The sequence below is a fragment of the Stylophora pistillata genome, chromosome 14 (assembly GCF_964205215.1).
Source record: "Stylophora pistillata chromosome 14, jaStyPist1.2, whole genome shotgun sequence".
In the NCBI taxonomy this organism is placed as follows: Eukaryota; Metazoa; Cnidaria; class Anthozoa; order Scleractinia; family Pocilloporidae; genus Stylophora; species Stylophora pistillata.
In genome coordinates, this window is record NC_142532.1 from 5,447,557 (window position 1) to 5,462,359 (window position 14,803).

Genomic DNA, 14,803 nt, shown 5'->3' on the forward strand with positions numbered 1-14,803 from the left:
AGGAGGGAGCAATTTGAAGTGATCCTATATTTTAGTTTAGCAAAGTTTTGCTATAAACAATAGTTTAATAGAAAAGGAGAGAGCCACCGTTCCTGTTCACTAGAAACCGTAGAGTAATTAGATTCCACTCCGTCTGAGGTGCCCTCATTGGAGATTCGCCACGAGCAGCGAAGCTTACGAGATTCGAACTGACGACGGGTGAACAGCTGGTATCATTTAATTTGGCGAATTTGTGGCGATATTCGTGACCAAACCAAATTTTCTTTTGGCCAGAGGCGTTTCCAGAGGGAGAAAAAACCTCTCGTCCTTGCAATTCATTCATTTATTCATTACTTCAGAGACTTTAGTGTTCTCAATGTTTTACAATCAAAGTTACCTTTTCTTGAACGGTAGCAAAATTCCGATCTATCTTGAACTCACGAATTTGACGTGGGAATATTCGCTCGGATATTTCTCAGTTTCGTCTAAGGCTTGTTTATTCGTTTGATACGTTTAGAGTAATCGCGTGGGAACGAGATTAATTATATCCTTTTTTATTATTTTGAGGCCAAATCGAGAGCTTTCTGTCCTTTTTTATTTTCTTCTTTCTCTCCCTTGTTCGCTTTTTCTTCCTAAGATAATTCGACACTCACTTCAATAAGCGTTCACGGGCCAAAATTGTCAACCAATCATCAAGTTTCTCACACTGTTCATCTCTGAACCAACCACTGGCCAACGCTGTTGCCAAAAGCATCTGGACATCTTGCCAGAACGCTGCGCAATTATGATAAAAATCAAAACAGCGTTTCAGACAAATAAAAATGCGATCTTGATCGACGTAAGGTGGCATTTTTGTCAAAAAACGCGAAATAAAAGTTGAAAGATTAGAAATACTTTGAGGGGAATACCCGTATGAGTAATCGGGATCCCACTTGGAATCTCGGAAATCTTCGGCCCGCGTCGACTCCGCTCGGATTCGTCTTTGGGCCCGTAATTCGCACAAAATGGATTCGAGCCTTTGAACGGTTTCTTCGGAAGTTCGAAGGGACTTCTTTGTCTTGAAGAGCTCGTTTTGAATCGCTGCAATCTCGGCATGCACGCGGGCATCGAAACAGATTGTCTCATTCAACTTGGGGCATTTATTGCGATGCACGTGAAAATCATTTTGACTAAACATTTCATCACAGCCACTACACTCCACCAAAGTAAAGTCGCAGTTCTCCAAATGCTTCTCCAAGTCTCTAAGTTTTAACACCATTTTACAACCGTTGACAGCATTTTTGCACTCCACCGAAAGTCCCTCGATGAATTCTCTGAGAGCTAAAACAGGTGCGGTGTTAGACAAAATCACATAGCGCCGACACATAGGGCAAGTTAACTTTACGTCTTTCGCGGATTTAAACCAGCCATCTAAACAATCTTCGCAATACGTATGTCCACAATGCAAGGCGCGTGGATTTTTCAACACCTCCTTACAAATTCCGCACAGTAGGTTTCGATCCACTGGTACAATAAAAATATTTGTGCTGTAACCCATTTTACGTCGATGCCGTAAGGTTCTGTTACGTTTTGACGCCCACAAAATCGCTGGAGCAAACATCGACGCCAGATCGTGTTTTCCATGAATAGTATAATTGCTATCGGGGAGGCTTGTTTCTAAAACAAACTGCGACTCGAAATAAAAGCGACTGTTTGCTAAATGGAACTCAGCCAGCTTGTGGTTCATTAGTAAGCGACGGGTTGTCCATAGATCTAAAGAGCAGGTGTTAGACAAAGGGAAAAATATCGACACTGTTTGGCAGTTTCTATGTGTTCATAAACTTTATGTTTGCGAAAGAGCTTTCCTTTTTTTCTAGTAAAAAGCAGCGATCATTTCTCTCGTGTACATGTGATAGAATTATTCATTTTCCATTTCCGAACTTTTGTTCGAGTTTTGTTCTCTTCAACAATATTTCCTTTCAGTCCAAGAAATCAAGGTGCAAAATAAATCAATCAATAAAAAAGATTAATACTAATTAAAAAAAAAAAAGAAAAAAAAGGGGAGGTCGCAGATGTCCTCACCCCATCTCAGTAACGGTGTTTCAGTTAAAAATAACGCAAACGTAATTCATGACAAAACTCGCGTGATAAAGATGAATTAAGATTCAAGGTATATGATTACTACGGATAGCTATAGCTACTTTCATTTCTTTGCCTTTTTCATAACAGCCATTAAAATGCAACCCGTTCCTCTCTTCCCTTACAAGTGAGTAGCTTCTTGGGGTGAAAGGGTCAGTTATCTCTCTCTCCATTGACATAAAAGCCACAATGTCAGTAAATTTCCCTTCATTAGTAAATCGTGGAACAACTTTCATGATAGAAATCGACAAAGTCACTACCCATCGATCACGGTGTACGTTCATTTAGCCAACACTCGCGATAGCAAACTGTTGTCATGTTGATAAAAATATTGTAAGTACAATAGTTGAATAAAAAAAATTGCTTTGGAACGGCGTTCAAAATGGTCGACTTCGAGAAACTTTAAAGAAAATTGATATAAAATTTATATATAATTTGGATATATCAACAAAGTTGAAATGGTAAATTGACCACCGTAACGATTACAAAAGCTGACGTTTCGAGAGTTAGCCCTTCGCTCCGACGAGGGGTTAACGCGCGAAACGTTAGCTTTTGTAATTGTTGCGGTGGCCAATTTACCATTTCAACTTTGTTGATATATCCAAATTATTTCGTTACCCCCACCGACGCAGCCCCTAACAGTTTCTTTAGAAACTATCAGTCTTTAAAATTTATATAGATTAGCTCCGTTAAACATGATTAACATTTAATTTCTCAAATAAAAAAATAATACGTCAATAAGAACGGTGGATAGATACATCTGAACGACTCCTTTGTTTCACTCACAAGCCTGTTTGTATCAGTGGTCGAGAACACATAAAATGATGACGACATTTAAACTAAATAAAATGGAAAGATGTCTTCGAGCCTGGGGTGTTCTAATGCAAACCTTTTATTTTTTGGACATAATTTGACGTAATTTAATTGAGCAAACTGCTTTGCGTGGCCAAAAGAGAAAGGAAATAGACTGTGAGTTTGAAATGATCGGGAAAATTATTAATTGCAGCTGTATACCAGCTATTACCAAATGAATAGAACTTCTGTTGGAAAATCGTCACAAAAAAATTCATGAATATTTAGTTGAATTTAAACATACTTTTTTAGAAGAGTAACCTTTCTACCCTAAAAGGGCTGCAATTATTAAACTACGTAAAGAAAAGACATTACGAGTTATAAAAAAAATTGCTTGTAAAAAACAATACTGACAAAATATCAGATTGAAGAACGAAATTCTGTGGCTATCAAGTATTCCTTTGTTGTTGCTTGGATGAAACCAATATTATATAAATAAATGTATTCTTTTTTTAAGATAATAAAAGCGAAAGAAGAAGAAATGGCATGAGTTTCTCCCTTTTTTAATGTTCAGGTCGTGTTTTGCTTCAAAAAATGGTTCAATGATTCTTAAAATATTTTTAATTGTGCTAATTTATTGCGGACCCTTAACTTTTGATCACATGACCTGCTGTCATGGCGACTCCCCAATAAGGGCCGTAGTTTGATGGGCCTAAGCTTGCGTCACAGCGTTCGTTGAAGAGAACCGAAGAAGTGGCTTTATTTTCTGTAGGCAATATTGTGTTGTGATTTCATCCTAGTTACGGTTCCGTCACTTTGTCCTTGGATTATGGAGAACACTGGATAAGGGGCGCATTTTAGCATTGGCTTGATGAATAGTTTTTCTTAAAAGGTAAAGCTTCTTCATTTGTTTGCGTGTTACTTATCACGAAGGATTTAAACGGCGCGAGATTTTCTCCGTCAATTTGCAGCGATCGCGATGGATACGGCTCCATTAAGGATATTGCCGATGTTTGTTAAAGCATTTTGTGCTTTTACTTTCATTACAGGGCAAATGCCAACTCTCTGTGCGTGATTTTGTTATCGCGATTTGTGACTCGATGCTAAACGATAGCGATCGTTAGCTCCCGGTAGAAATTGACATCTTCGCAAATGGATAAATTCGAAAAATTGGGAAAAATCGGCGAGGGATCGTATGGTGTTGTGTTCAAATGTAGAAATAAAGACACTGGGCAAGTTGTGGCCATCAAGAAGTTTGTGGAATCGGAAGACGATCCGCTGATAAAGAAGATTGCCATGAGAGAAGTTCGTATGTTAAAGGTGAGTTTTTAGTACTGTTGGCTTTCGTGATGTCGTCGTGAACTCGCAAAATTTCTTCATTTTAGTAAAGTTTGACGCTCGTAGCATTTGATTTATGTTTCGGTCTGTAGATGACCTGCAGTCGATTTTAAGGATCCTCGGGGCTATCTTTAACGAGTGTGGAATGTTAATCTGACTGCAAATCCCATTAATAATATAAGTTAGGGGCTTTCGTTGAAAGCCTGAGGTTAAAAGTTCTGAATTTGCTTGGAGTCGGTTCCTTGTTTCTGGATTTTCTCTTCTGCGGGCTGATTGATAAAGGGAGATTGTAACTGATAATTTGACTATTTATGCAGAGGAGAAGCCTCAAATCTTTTAAGCTAATGTGAAAGTGTACAAAGAACTAGCGACGACATCATAATTAGTAAACCACAGTCAAGAACCGAACCACGAGATTATACAAGTATCAATTGTGTATGGAAGGAAACAAGAGAAGATTATTCTTTCAAGGGAAATATTTTGCCGAGTATTGAAAAAAATGAAGAAAAAATACGTGGAATAAAGTTTTTTTCAAATGTAAATATCGTAATAAGACTATCAAAAAAAAAAAAAAAAACAGTGGTGTAGTATATATAAATGAACTTCCACAGTTTAGCTGATGTTTCAAGTGCTTGGCTCTTGCAAGAGAGCAAATTTTTAAAGGAGTCATGTTCTTCATATATTCAGTTCTGACTTTACCATCTTAGTGGTAGTTGGCAGTCGGCCTTCATCACTGTAGGTTCACCCTGATTAATACTTTACATGATCATCAATTGGTTGTTGTTTCTCAGCTGAGAACAGTATGCTCATTGGTCGAAAAGTTTTTCTCAGACAGTCATGAGGTGAAGGTATTCTAAGACTGATCTCTGCAAGATTGTGCCAACATTGTTATTCATAGCAACGATGATAATCAGAAGACATTAACAAATAATCGCTGGGTTTTTTGTATTTTTAACATTTGAAGAAGTGCCTTTTTGTAGGGGAATAACTTCATGTACATACATACTTACATACATACATACATACATGCATACATACATTTATTTGGTAAAGCAGGTTAAGTTAATACGATCGCAGCAAAAAGCTGATGTGGACCTGCCTAAAATAAATTAGATAAAATAAAAGTAGGATGATGTAAAATGTATAAACAAAAACAAGTTAAAAATATGCATAGTTATTGTGTTTATTAGCTATCATAGAAGCTCTAAATGAGAAATTATTAATGTCCTTGGAAAATCTACACAAAATTTGCTAGAAATCCCAACTCAGATCACAGTGGCTCCAGACTACTTAGTCAATATAATGACCTACATGCGTATGGGTGGTATTAATGCCAGACATTCCAGTAGCTCAGGACTTTTAAAATAATGATTTTATTAACTGTAGAGAATGTCTTCTTTCTAGGTCTCCAATTGAGCCAATGAATCTTAGACATGCAGATGCTGCTTTTTTTTTCCTCTGTACTCAGAGACCCTATGATATGCAAGGTTTATACACCTGTATGTGACATAGGAGAGTCATTTGGCACAAATGTCTTGAAAAATTATGCTAATCATTCAGTAATAAATAATTTTAAATTTGAACTAAAGTTAGAAGTCAGTTAAAAGGGTCTTGATAAAAACAAATGGTTAATATTCTTGTATACATGTGCATTTCTGAGAGGGGTGGCCATTCAATGGCTCATGTGTAATGCTTCAGAAATATCAGATTTTAATCTTGCCTTCAGTTTTTCGATTTACTGTGGTTTTGCATAATGATGAAGTAGCTCTCGGCAAGTACTTACATGAAATGAGACAGGAGCAGCAATTAATTACAGGCAAATTTTTTTCCGTCAACTTCGAATGAGAGGACCAACTCTTTTGATGAACAGCTGCCACTAATTTTCAATTATTTATGGCTTTAGATTTTGGCAAAAGGAGATAGAACTTTCCGTTCATTATCTTTGAATTCTTTAGGTGTCAATTTTTTAAAACCAGACATTGACAAACAAACAATTTGGATATATCAACAAAGTTGAAATGGTAAATTGGCCACCGTAATGATTACAAAAGCTGACGTTTCGAGCGTTAGCCCTTCGTCGGAGCGAATAGAGGAATTGTGGGTTGTGTGTGCTTTTAAAGGCAGAAAATGGAGCTACGTTATTGGTGGGTGCATGGCAACGAGAAAAACATGAATAAATTAGTGGAATGAAAAGCGTTCATTGATCCCTGTGGGATTTAGACTGCCGGTTTGAAAGATGAGCTTTTGTTCAAGATTTTTACGGCTTTCCGTGCCACCTAAGTGCAAGGAAAGACCGCAGATTGCCATATGTTGCTTAGAATGATTGGGTAAATTAAAATGTCTAGCGACTGGTTTCGATGTGTCCTTGTCATTCCTTTCCATGTCTCGAAGGTGTTCTCGGAATCGGTCACCTAGTCTTCTGCCTGTTTCGCCGATGTATATCTTTTTGCAATAAGTGCAAGTTATGCAATAGATTACATTAGCGGCGGTGCACGTGAAGTGATCGGTGATCTTAATGGATCGTTTAGGTCCCGATATTTTATCAGTGTTGTGAATGAAAGGACACGTTTTGCATCGTGCACGAGCGCATTTAAAAGTGCCTGGTTGCTCATTAGTCTGAAAAGAACTTCTGACCAAAAAATTGCCTAAGTTTTTGTCGCGTTTGAATGAAATGAGTGGAGGCTGCGAAAAGATAGTGCCTGTCTCTGGATCGTTTTGAAGTAATTTGAAGTTTTTAAGAATGATGGATTTAACTGAGTGGTTGTGAGGGTGAAACGTGAGAGTGAATGGAATGCGGTCGGAATCTTCCTTATGCGACGTTTATGACAAACAAACAGTTTAGTACCTTAGATACAGTTGTATGAATTATTTACATGTAAAGCTACATTTGTTATATGATTTCATGGCTGACTGAACTACTTAGTACAGTGCACTGAATATCTTACATTGCCACTTATAACCCCCTCCCACCCTCCCTTCCCTACTGATAAGTCCCCCCTAGTTATTAGATATACATGACTCCCCCCCTTGCCTCTAGCTTTTCTTGTTTTTGAGAGATAGGAACTCGGCTGTGAATCAGTTGAAGCCTATAATTTTAATAAAATAATCTAGGAGAGCAAAATTAAACTTCAAAGCTAGGGGAAAGTCTGGACTTTGGAGCTTTTGTTCCACTTTTTTCATGTTAGTTGTAATTCTGTTGTAAATGTATTGAAAATTGGAGCCAACTTCTCATTAACTTTTGAGGCTTATAATTATAATTCAAAACCGGTACTTAAATGCAAAACACATTTTGATCATGAGCACTGCTAATACTACAGTGTAGCTCGCTGTGAATTAGCCCCTTTTCTATTTTGATTATGAGCCCCCTAATGGAAATGAGCCCCCTTGGATATGAGCCCCTCTGTTTAGAAGCCCTGACCCAAAGCCCGGGTCTTATGAGCAGTAGTTTACAATAGTCTCAAAATTAAGTTTCACCTACATTACTTAAAATTTTTCTCTTACATTGTACAATGTAATAAACAACACTAAATGAAGACATTCTCCCAGAAATGAAGGTTATGGCTAAGTCAGGTTCATTTACATCAACTTCACTTAATGCTATGTACTTTTAATCCAACAATTGCTCCTGGTGTGAGATATGAGTTTTTTAACTGATAGTTTTATCAGAGACACACCTTTAAAGGCATGAATAGAATAGAATAGATTTGAAAAGAGTACTGAACAAGTGGAGCCTGCTTAGATATCTCCTCTGACTTCTTTATTTCTCAGCCAAATTTTTTTTACTTCCTTCTGTAACTGAAGATTTTTTAAAGATTACTGTACAATAAAAGCTGAGCATGTCTGTTTGGCTAAAAGTCAAACTATGTCATTTTTCATGGTGTTTCCTAGGCTTTCCAATTCCTTCCCTGTGTACCTTTGATAAACAGATCTAACTCTTATTTTCTTCCACAGACACTCAAACACCACAATCTAGTGAACCTGCTGGAAGTTTTCAGAAGAAAACACAAGATTCATATGGTTTTTGAGTACTGTGATCACACAGTTTTAAATGAACTTGAGGCTCATCCCAGAGGGTATGTAGTTTATATAGATCTACAGTGTATATCAGTTGCATATCTATGCATGTATTTTATATAAATGTTGACAGTGATTACAAATGCATGAACCATTAATGTTTCTTGTACATGTCTTAAACCCTATAGCAGCGGCAGTGAATGTCAAATTTGGTCCTATAAATGTTGACAGTGAAAATACAAATGCATGTACATGTACCATTAATTTTTCTTGTTCATGTCTTAAACTCTCCAGCAGCAGCAGTTAGTGTCAAATTCTCTTTATTATCAATATATATTTGCATCTTGTATGTGGCAGTACACAACCTGCTAAATATTGTTGTGTGCCTGTGATTACAATTTTTAGTTTCATTGGATACTGAAAGTTAGATACTTTTTTTCATACACCTGTACACCTACAATGTACACTGCAGCTCAAGGTTAAAGGGATTTCACAGACTAGTCTAACACACTTGTCTGACTCGTCTGAGTCTGAAACAAACTAGTTTAAAAAAACGTCCAGACAAAGTGTGTAAACTTACTTTATTCATTGCCTTAATAGACACATGCCTGTACAGTGTATGCATTTTGATTTGTACCCATTCATACTTACATTGCAACAGTCATATAAATGTACTCATATATATTTTGATGGATGGGTAAAATTAACTTTTTATCCATTATACTCTTTTCATACGAAAATATAAAGCTACAAAATGTAAGTTTCAATTTTTTTATTCCTTTCTTTTTTCTCAGTGTTGATGAAAAGCTTGTCAAAAGGATCACTTACCAGACACTCCAAGCTGTCAGCTTTTGTCATTCACACAATGTAGGTAGAAAATATCAGGCAACTGCTCTTACCAGCTTAACCAATTAATCTTATAAAAACAATTCAACATGTTATCTACCTGAATTCTTTTTTGCCTTTGCTTGCTTTGGTCCCAAAGGCTTACTGTAGGCTCAATTGCAATTGCATTTAATCATTGTATGTTTGCAATGTGATTGGTTAATTTTGTTTATTTTGAATCACCATGGTAATGGTAATCTTCTGATAGACTTGTAGCAGACCAATAATAATTAATTAATTATTAAGATGATAAATTGCTAGTGAACTCTCCCAGAACTTAACCAGAAGGACACCAGGAAAAGATGCACAGTAGACTGACAAAAAAAAAAACAAAATATTTTCTTTTTTTTCTTGAAAGTTTTGGAAAGATGTATAAGAAATAGGCTAAGGTACAGTATTGTTTCTTTTTGCAGTGTATTCACAGAGATGTAAAACCAGAGAATATTTTAATAACAAAGGATGGGGTTATAAAGCTGTGCGACTTTGGATTTGCCAGAATGTTGAGTAAGTTATTGAAAACTGCTTTTAGTGAAGGAAAACATATTTGGTTTTAGTCATGTAGTTCTACATCAGATAGTGGTGTAGGTTTTTAACTCCAATCATAGGGGGAAGTGAAGCTATACCAATGCCATCCAGGACTCTTTTCAAAGCTTAACTAAGAATTCCTCTAATTTTGTGTTTTGGTTTGTCTTTTTTTTCGCATCTTAATTTTGCACTTACAATGTCTTTTCTAGCTAAAAATGATGAATATACAGACTATGTTGCTACCCGCTGGTATCGTGCCCCAGAGCTTCTGGTTGGTGATGTCTATTACAGCTTTCCAGTTGATGTGTGGGCCATTGGCTGTGTGTTTGCAGAGCTTATCAGCGGCCAGCCATTGTGGCCAGGCAGATCTGATCTAGATCAGTTATACTTGATCAGAAAGACGTTAGGTATGTTTGTTACCTAGTGATATTGTTTATTAGTATATACTAAAACAGTGGATAGCGTTGATAGCGCGCTCTGATTGGCTAGTCAAACTCTGAATATCCTTTGCTATTTACCTCCGAGCAACTGGAGAAAAAATGGCGTCCCGTTTGCATCCGTGACAGACGAAAAAATCACTCAAATTAGTTTTTGGTGGTGTATATTATCTCACTCTTTTAGTATATACTAAAACAATTTTTCACCTCAGTGTCGGGGAGTAGAAATATTCCTAGTCAGTTCATGCTACGGAAACCGAAGTTAAGCGCCAGTCTGATGGGTCACTTGGCTCGTAAGCACTGAGACTCTACCTACATATTTCAACCTCTGTGTTTTTCCTCCAGGTGATCTCACAGAGAATCAAAAGAAGATCTTTAAAGCGAATCAGTTTTACCGCGGGTTAGCCATTCCAGAGCCTCAAGAAATGGTAAGTCGAGTATTCAAAATTGCACACAGACATACAAACCAAGCACTTCACTCTTCCCCTTCCCCCAAGAAAAAAATGCAGGCCATTTTTATTAAAATTTCTTGCCAATGGGTATTTTAAGCCTTCTGCGTATTAACCAATTCCTTAACTCAACAAGTGAGCGTTCTCCACGAATGACTTACTTTACTTAGATCCAAGGAGCTTAACTCTACGATATGTGTTTGAAGAAACTGCTTGTTTTATTTGTTTGCAACTTTTCTGGAGTTACATGATAATTAACTTTTACCAAATGTAAATTGTCTACCGTAAAGAGTTACTTAACCAAATGTTTCGAGCCCCTGACAAGGAGGACGTTAAGGGGCTCTTTCGTTCTGACGAAGGGCAAAACCCGTGAAATTTCAGCTTACAGTGGTTTATTTACGTTATCAACTCATTTGATAGAACCAAATTATTTTGTCATACTTCCCCACCGACGCAGCACCACAATTTCTTTAGAAACATAGCCCTTTTTCAGGAGTTAATTTTCGTACTTTCCCATCATTGTTGCCGTTTGCTTTTCTTTCTACAGGATCCTTTAGAGTCGAAATTCAAACAACCTCAAGCTTTGAGTTTCATGAAGGTAAGAGATGAAAAAGGTAAACACGGAATCGTTTTGGAATTGTGAGAATCTTTTGAGTCGTGCTATGGTTGCCGCCATTATCATCAAACAATATAATTATATGTATCCCTTTTGTTGGGACAAGTCGTTCTGGGCAATCCCTTAACCTTTTTTAAAACTCCTAAGTGACTTAAGCATCTAATTTCTTCGTGCGATATCACCCTTGAATTAAACGTTGAGGTCACGAGGACAAAGGAAATGATCACCAACTGAAGAAGCTTTTGATTGTTAAACAAGCTCTCCTCGTCAGCATCTCGGGAAATGTATAGAGAACAGTATGGAGAATATGCATACTGATGTTAGGGTGTAAAAGATAAAGATACAGTAATAGGAGGAATTCCAAAGCGTCACACGATCCAACATGGCGCATATCCAACACAGACCATATCTGTTTTGATTTTTCCTCACAGCAAATATTTTCTTCCAATTAATTTTAAGATGACTACCGACAGTTTACCTGCGATTAGTTTCAACAGAAGAAGTTTTATACTTTTTTGTTTTTTATCGCAGTGTTGTTTTGCTATGGAACCGAGTCACAGACATTCCTGCGACGAACTCCTGAAGCACGATTATTTCAATGATTACGAACCGATGAAGGCACCTCCTGCCGTTAAGACGAGAAAAACGCGGGTAAGAAGCCAATGAATGTCAAAAAACCGAAGCCAAAGTCATCCTAGCAACCAATCATAACAAAGAGTTGCATTAACATCAACCAATGAGAATTTCGTGTGAAAACAAGCAAACCGCTTGAAACGCGGGTGACCAAGACGCGATTGTTTTTTATTTTGTATCTGATTGGTTGAGAGGACGGCGCGAATTTTTGGACCAATCACAGAGCAAAGTTAAGTGAAACCAAAGAAACCCCGAATTTCTTTCGACGCTTAAATGAAAATTGCTCTCAAGCTTGGCTTACTCTGAGAGTAAACGTTAGCAAAGTTTACTCCTCAATTGTGGGCGTTAAGTTAAGTTCAGGTGGCAGTCTATCTTTTGATTGAAGCTCTCAACTATAAGTATATCGAATATTTAAAAGATATTTGAAACACCCGACATTACTAGTAAAACCACATCTTGCAACCTCGCTTGTCTTTTAATTTTTTGCTAGCATTCACTGGTCATAGGATGACTGGCTGGCAGTTCTAAATAGATGCAGAGTGGCTTCAGTATAGCTCATGTGGGTAACACTACCACAGACATAACACATACACTGTGAACAATCTTTGTGCGACTAATGAGTCAAATACTCTCGTTATATTTTTAGCTCCGAAACAAACCACAACTAGATAATGAACCCGCATCACATCACCTACCCCAACTCGCTACTGATTCGCCCGCGCCAGACAGAACAGGTGAGTTGTTAACACGGTACTATTCCATACAACGTTGAGCAGTGCTTGCGAACGTGACTTTGCTATTACTAGCGTCCGATTGTACGCTGGGATTGCCGAACCTAGTACCTGAGGTCCCTCAAGGGGGGACAAGCGTTTTGCGTGTCCTCGGTCTTTGTTGTTGTGTAGTCGAGATGCAGTGTCAAAAAAAAAACTTCAATCTTTTTCTTTATTATTATTTTTTTCCTTTCCTTTCTGTCAGAATCTGCACTTGTGTCCAATGTACAGTGAACAAACCCAACCCAAGAACTTTCCCGTCTTGAGCATCTCTGTCACTATTATTTGATCGACTCGTAAACTTATACATAAACAATTAGGTCATTCGCCATGCGTTGTCCTCAAGTTGGGCCTCGCCTTCACAAACTTTCACGCGATGAAATTCTAGAGATCATAATGGAATTGTAAATTGCTTTCCGCGACAGTTCTTTTCCCCGCACTTTTTTCGTGACGTGTCTAACTTCATTGAGCTTGACAAGTTGTTCTCGCATCTGTTTTACCTCCTCTTTAGACAAAGGCAAAGATAAGACGAAACTGAGCAAGTTGGATCACCTTCCCTCTATCTAACTATAAATTTGTTTTTAACAATGTTATAAATTCATTAATAATAACATTATAGTAATGTATTCATAATGTATAGGTAACATACACGTATGGTTTGCCGGGGTTTTGTAGCGGGGGAGGGGAAATATAACGGTACATATGTTCCCCCCTGTAAAAAAAAAAAAATTAAAAATAAGGAAAAAGGGGTATTTTATTGTTAAACATAAACTGGGATTTCTTCGAATGCCCTAATAACGTGCATGTTCTGCAGTTTCCGTCGTTCTTGGTGTTGTCACGCAATGTCATTTAAATATAGACGCTATTTTTTAGGGAGTATTGCGTGACATCATGAAGAACCGCTGTGCAGGAGATTAATTGCTCACACGAAGCCACATTTTGCGGTAATAGGCTGCGTCAGAAATCATCGCCACCTTTATTTGTTTCAGGAATATTAAGCTAAGGAAATGGTCTGCACACTGCAAAATATGTACGCGCGGTCGTTTAGGTTAAGTAATGAAATATTCTATGCAGTCAAGTTTTTTGCTCTGTATTTATATCTATACTAAATTATTGTTAAGGGGTCCACCTTTAGGATAATTCTCGAATATGGTCCAGTGAATCTAAATTTATGGGAAAGGATCTGTAAAATGTGAGGCAATGACTCCTGTAGTTTCTTTTGAATTTTGAGTGAGAAACTGTCTCTGTTCTGTTCTGGAATATTAACTGAATTCTTCAAGCAAATTGCGTGACTTGCAATTCTGAGGGCTTCCTGTAAGTTGAGGCAGTTGGCGTGGCATGTTGTAACCGTCGCTATGAAAATATTTGTAGAAATTTAATTAAAAATGACATGTCATGTTTGATTCAGTTATCTTGATCTGTTTGTTGGTGGCCTTTGTTCTGTTTTCATTCAAGATGGGGATTTCAAAAGTTTTGAAAATAATACAATAAAACTGTCAGCTTAAGAAACAAAATGGACTAATTTGTGTGCTAGAACCTGCTTTTCTAGCCTTTAAATTTTGATTTGAAAACTTGGCTTCGGGCCCATTAAGTTACTGGGACTTTAAAATTGTTTTAAAATCAAAATCTAAAGGATGGGAAAGCAGGTTCTGGCACCCAAACCAGTCGTTTTTGTTCCTTTAGCTGATGGTTTTATTGTATAGTTTTCAAAACTTTTGGATCCCCATCTTAAATGAAAACAGAACAGCTTTACGGGCCCGTTAAGTTACCGGGACTTTCGAGAAACGGGTCCCAGGACCGGATCACCCGTGCGGTAAACTCTTTAGTTCTTCTAAACCCATTTCACCCTGACATGGGTCTTTAAGTTCTACATACTGTTCTCGTTGCATTTTCTTTGCAGCCGACATAGGGAATTTGTTTACCTATCGGGAACTACTCAAGTTGACGGTCATATTATATTATTCTTAAATGCTTATATTATTAAATTATTATTATTAAATGCTTATATTATTCTTAAATGCGGCCGACATAGGGAATTTGTTTACCTATCGAGAACTACTCAAGTTGACGGTCATAATATATTATTCTTAAATGCTTATATTATTAAATTATTATTAAATTATTATTATTAAATGCTTATATTAAATGCTTATATTATTCTTAAATGCAGCCGACATAGGGAATTTGTTTACCTATCGAGAACTACTCAAGTTGACGGTCATATTATATTATTCTTAAATGCTTATA

General features: G+C 37.2%; 2 protein-coding genes across 2 annotated transcripts; one reads left to right on the forward strand and one right to left on the reverse strand.

Moving 5' to 3' along the window:
* Positions 1-307: 307 nt before the first annotated feature.
* LOC148716221 (RING finger protein 151-like) lies at positions 308-1,703 on the reverse strand. Its single transcript, XM_088744236.1, has one exon. The coding sequence runs from the start codon at positions 1,577-1,579 to the stop codon at positions 629-631; it is 951 nt and encodes a 316-aa protein (XP_088600362.1). The 5' UTR covers positions 1,580-1,703; the 3' UTR covers positions 308-628.
* A 1,918-nt stretch (positions 1,704-3,621) lies between these two features.
* On the forward strand, positions 3,622-13,952 carry LOC111339533 (cyclin-dependent kinase-like 4). The gene is made up of 11 exons (XM_088744368.1): positions 3,622-3,781; positions 3,939-4,209; positions 8,179-8,300; positions 9,036-9,108; positions 9,540-9,630; positions 9,861-10,058; positions 10,434-10,516; positions 11,085-11,135; positions 11,685-11,804; positions 12,433-12,520; positions 13,068-13,952. The coding sequence occupies exons 2-11, from the start codon at positions 4,042-4,044 to the stop codon at positions 13,121-13,123; spliced, it is 1,050 nt and encodes a 349-aa protein (XP_088600494.1). The 5' UTR covers positions 3,622-3,781; positions 3,939-4,041; the 3' UTR covers positions 13,124-13,952.
* Positions 13,953-14,803: the final 851 nt, after the last annotated feature.

Coding starts and splice junctions, on each gene's coding strand:
- LOC111339533 (XM_088744368.1), top strand. CDS start 4,042: ATGGATAAATTCGAAAAATTGGGAAAAATCGGCGAGGGATCGTATGGT. Junction 9,631..9,860: donor TGGATTTGCCAGAATGTTGA/GTAAGTTATTGA, acceptor TGTCTTTTCTAG/CTAAAAATGATGAATATACA. Junction 11,805..12,432: donor TTAAGACGAGAAAAACGCGG/GTAAGAAGCCAA, acceptor TTATATTTTTAG/CTCCGAAACAAACCACAACT.
- LOC148716221 (XM_088744236.1), bottom strand. CDS start 1,579: ATGTTTGCTCCAGCGATTTTGTGGGCGTCAAAACGTAACAGAACCTTA.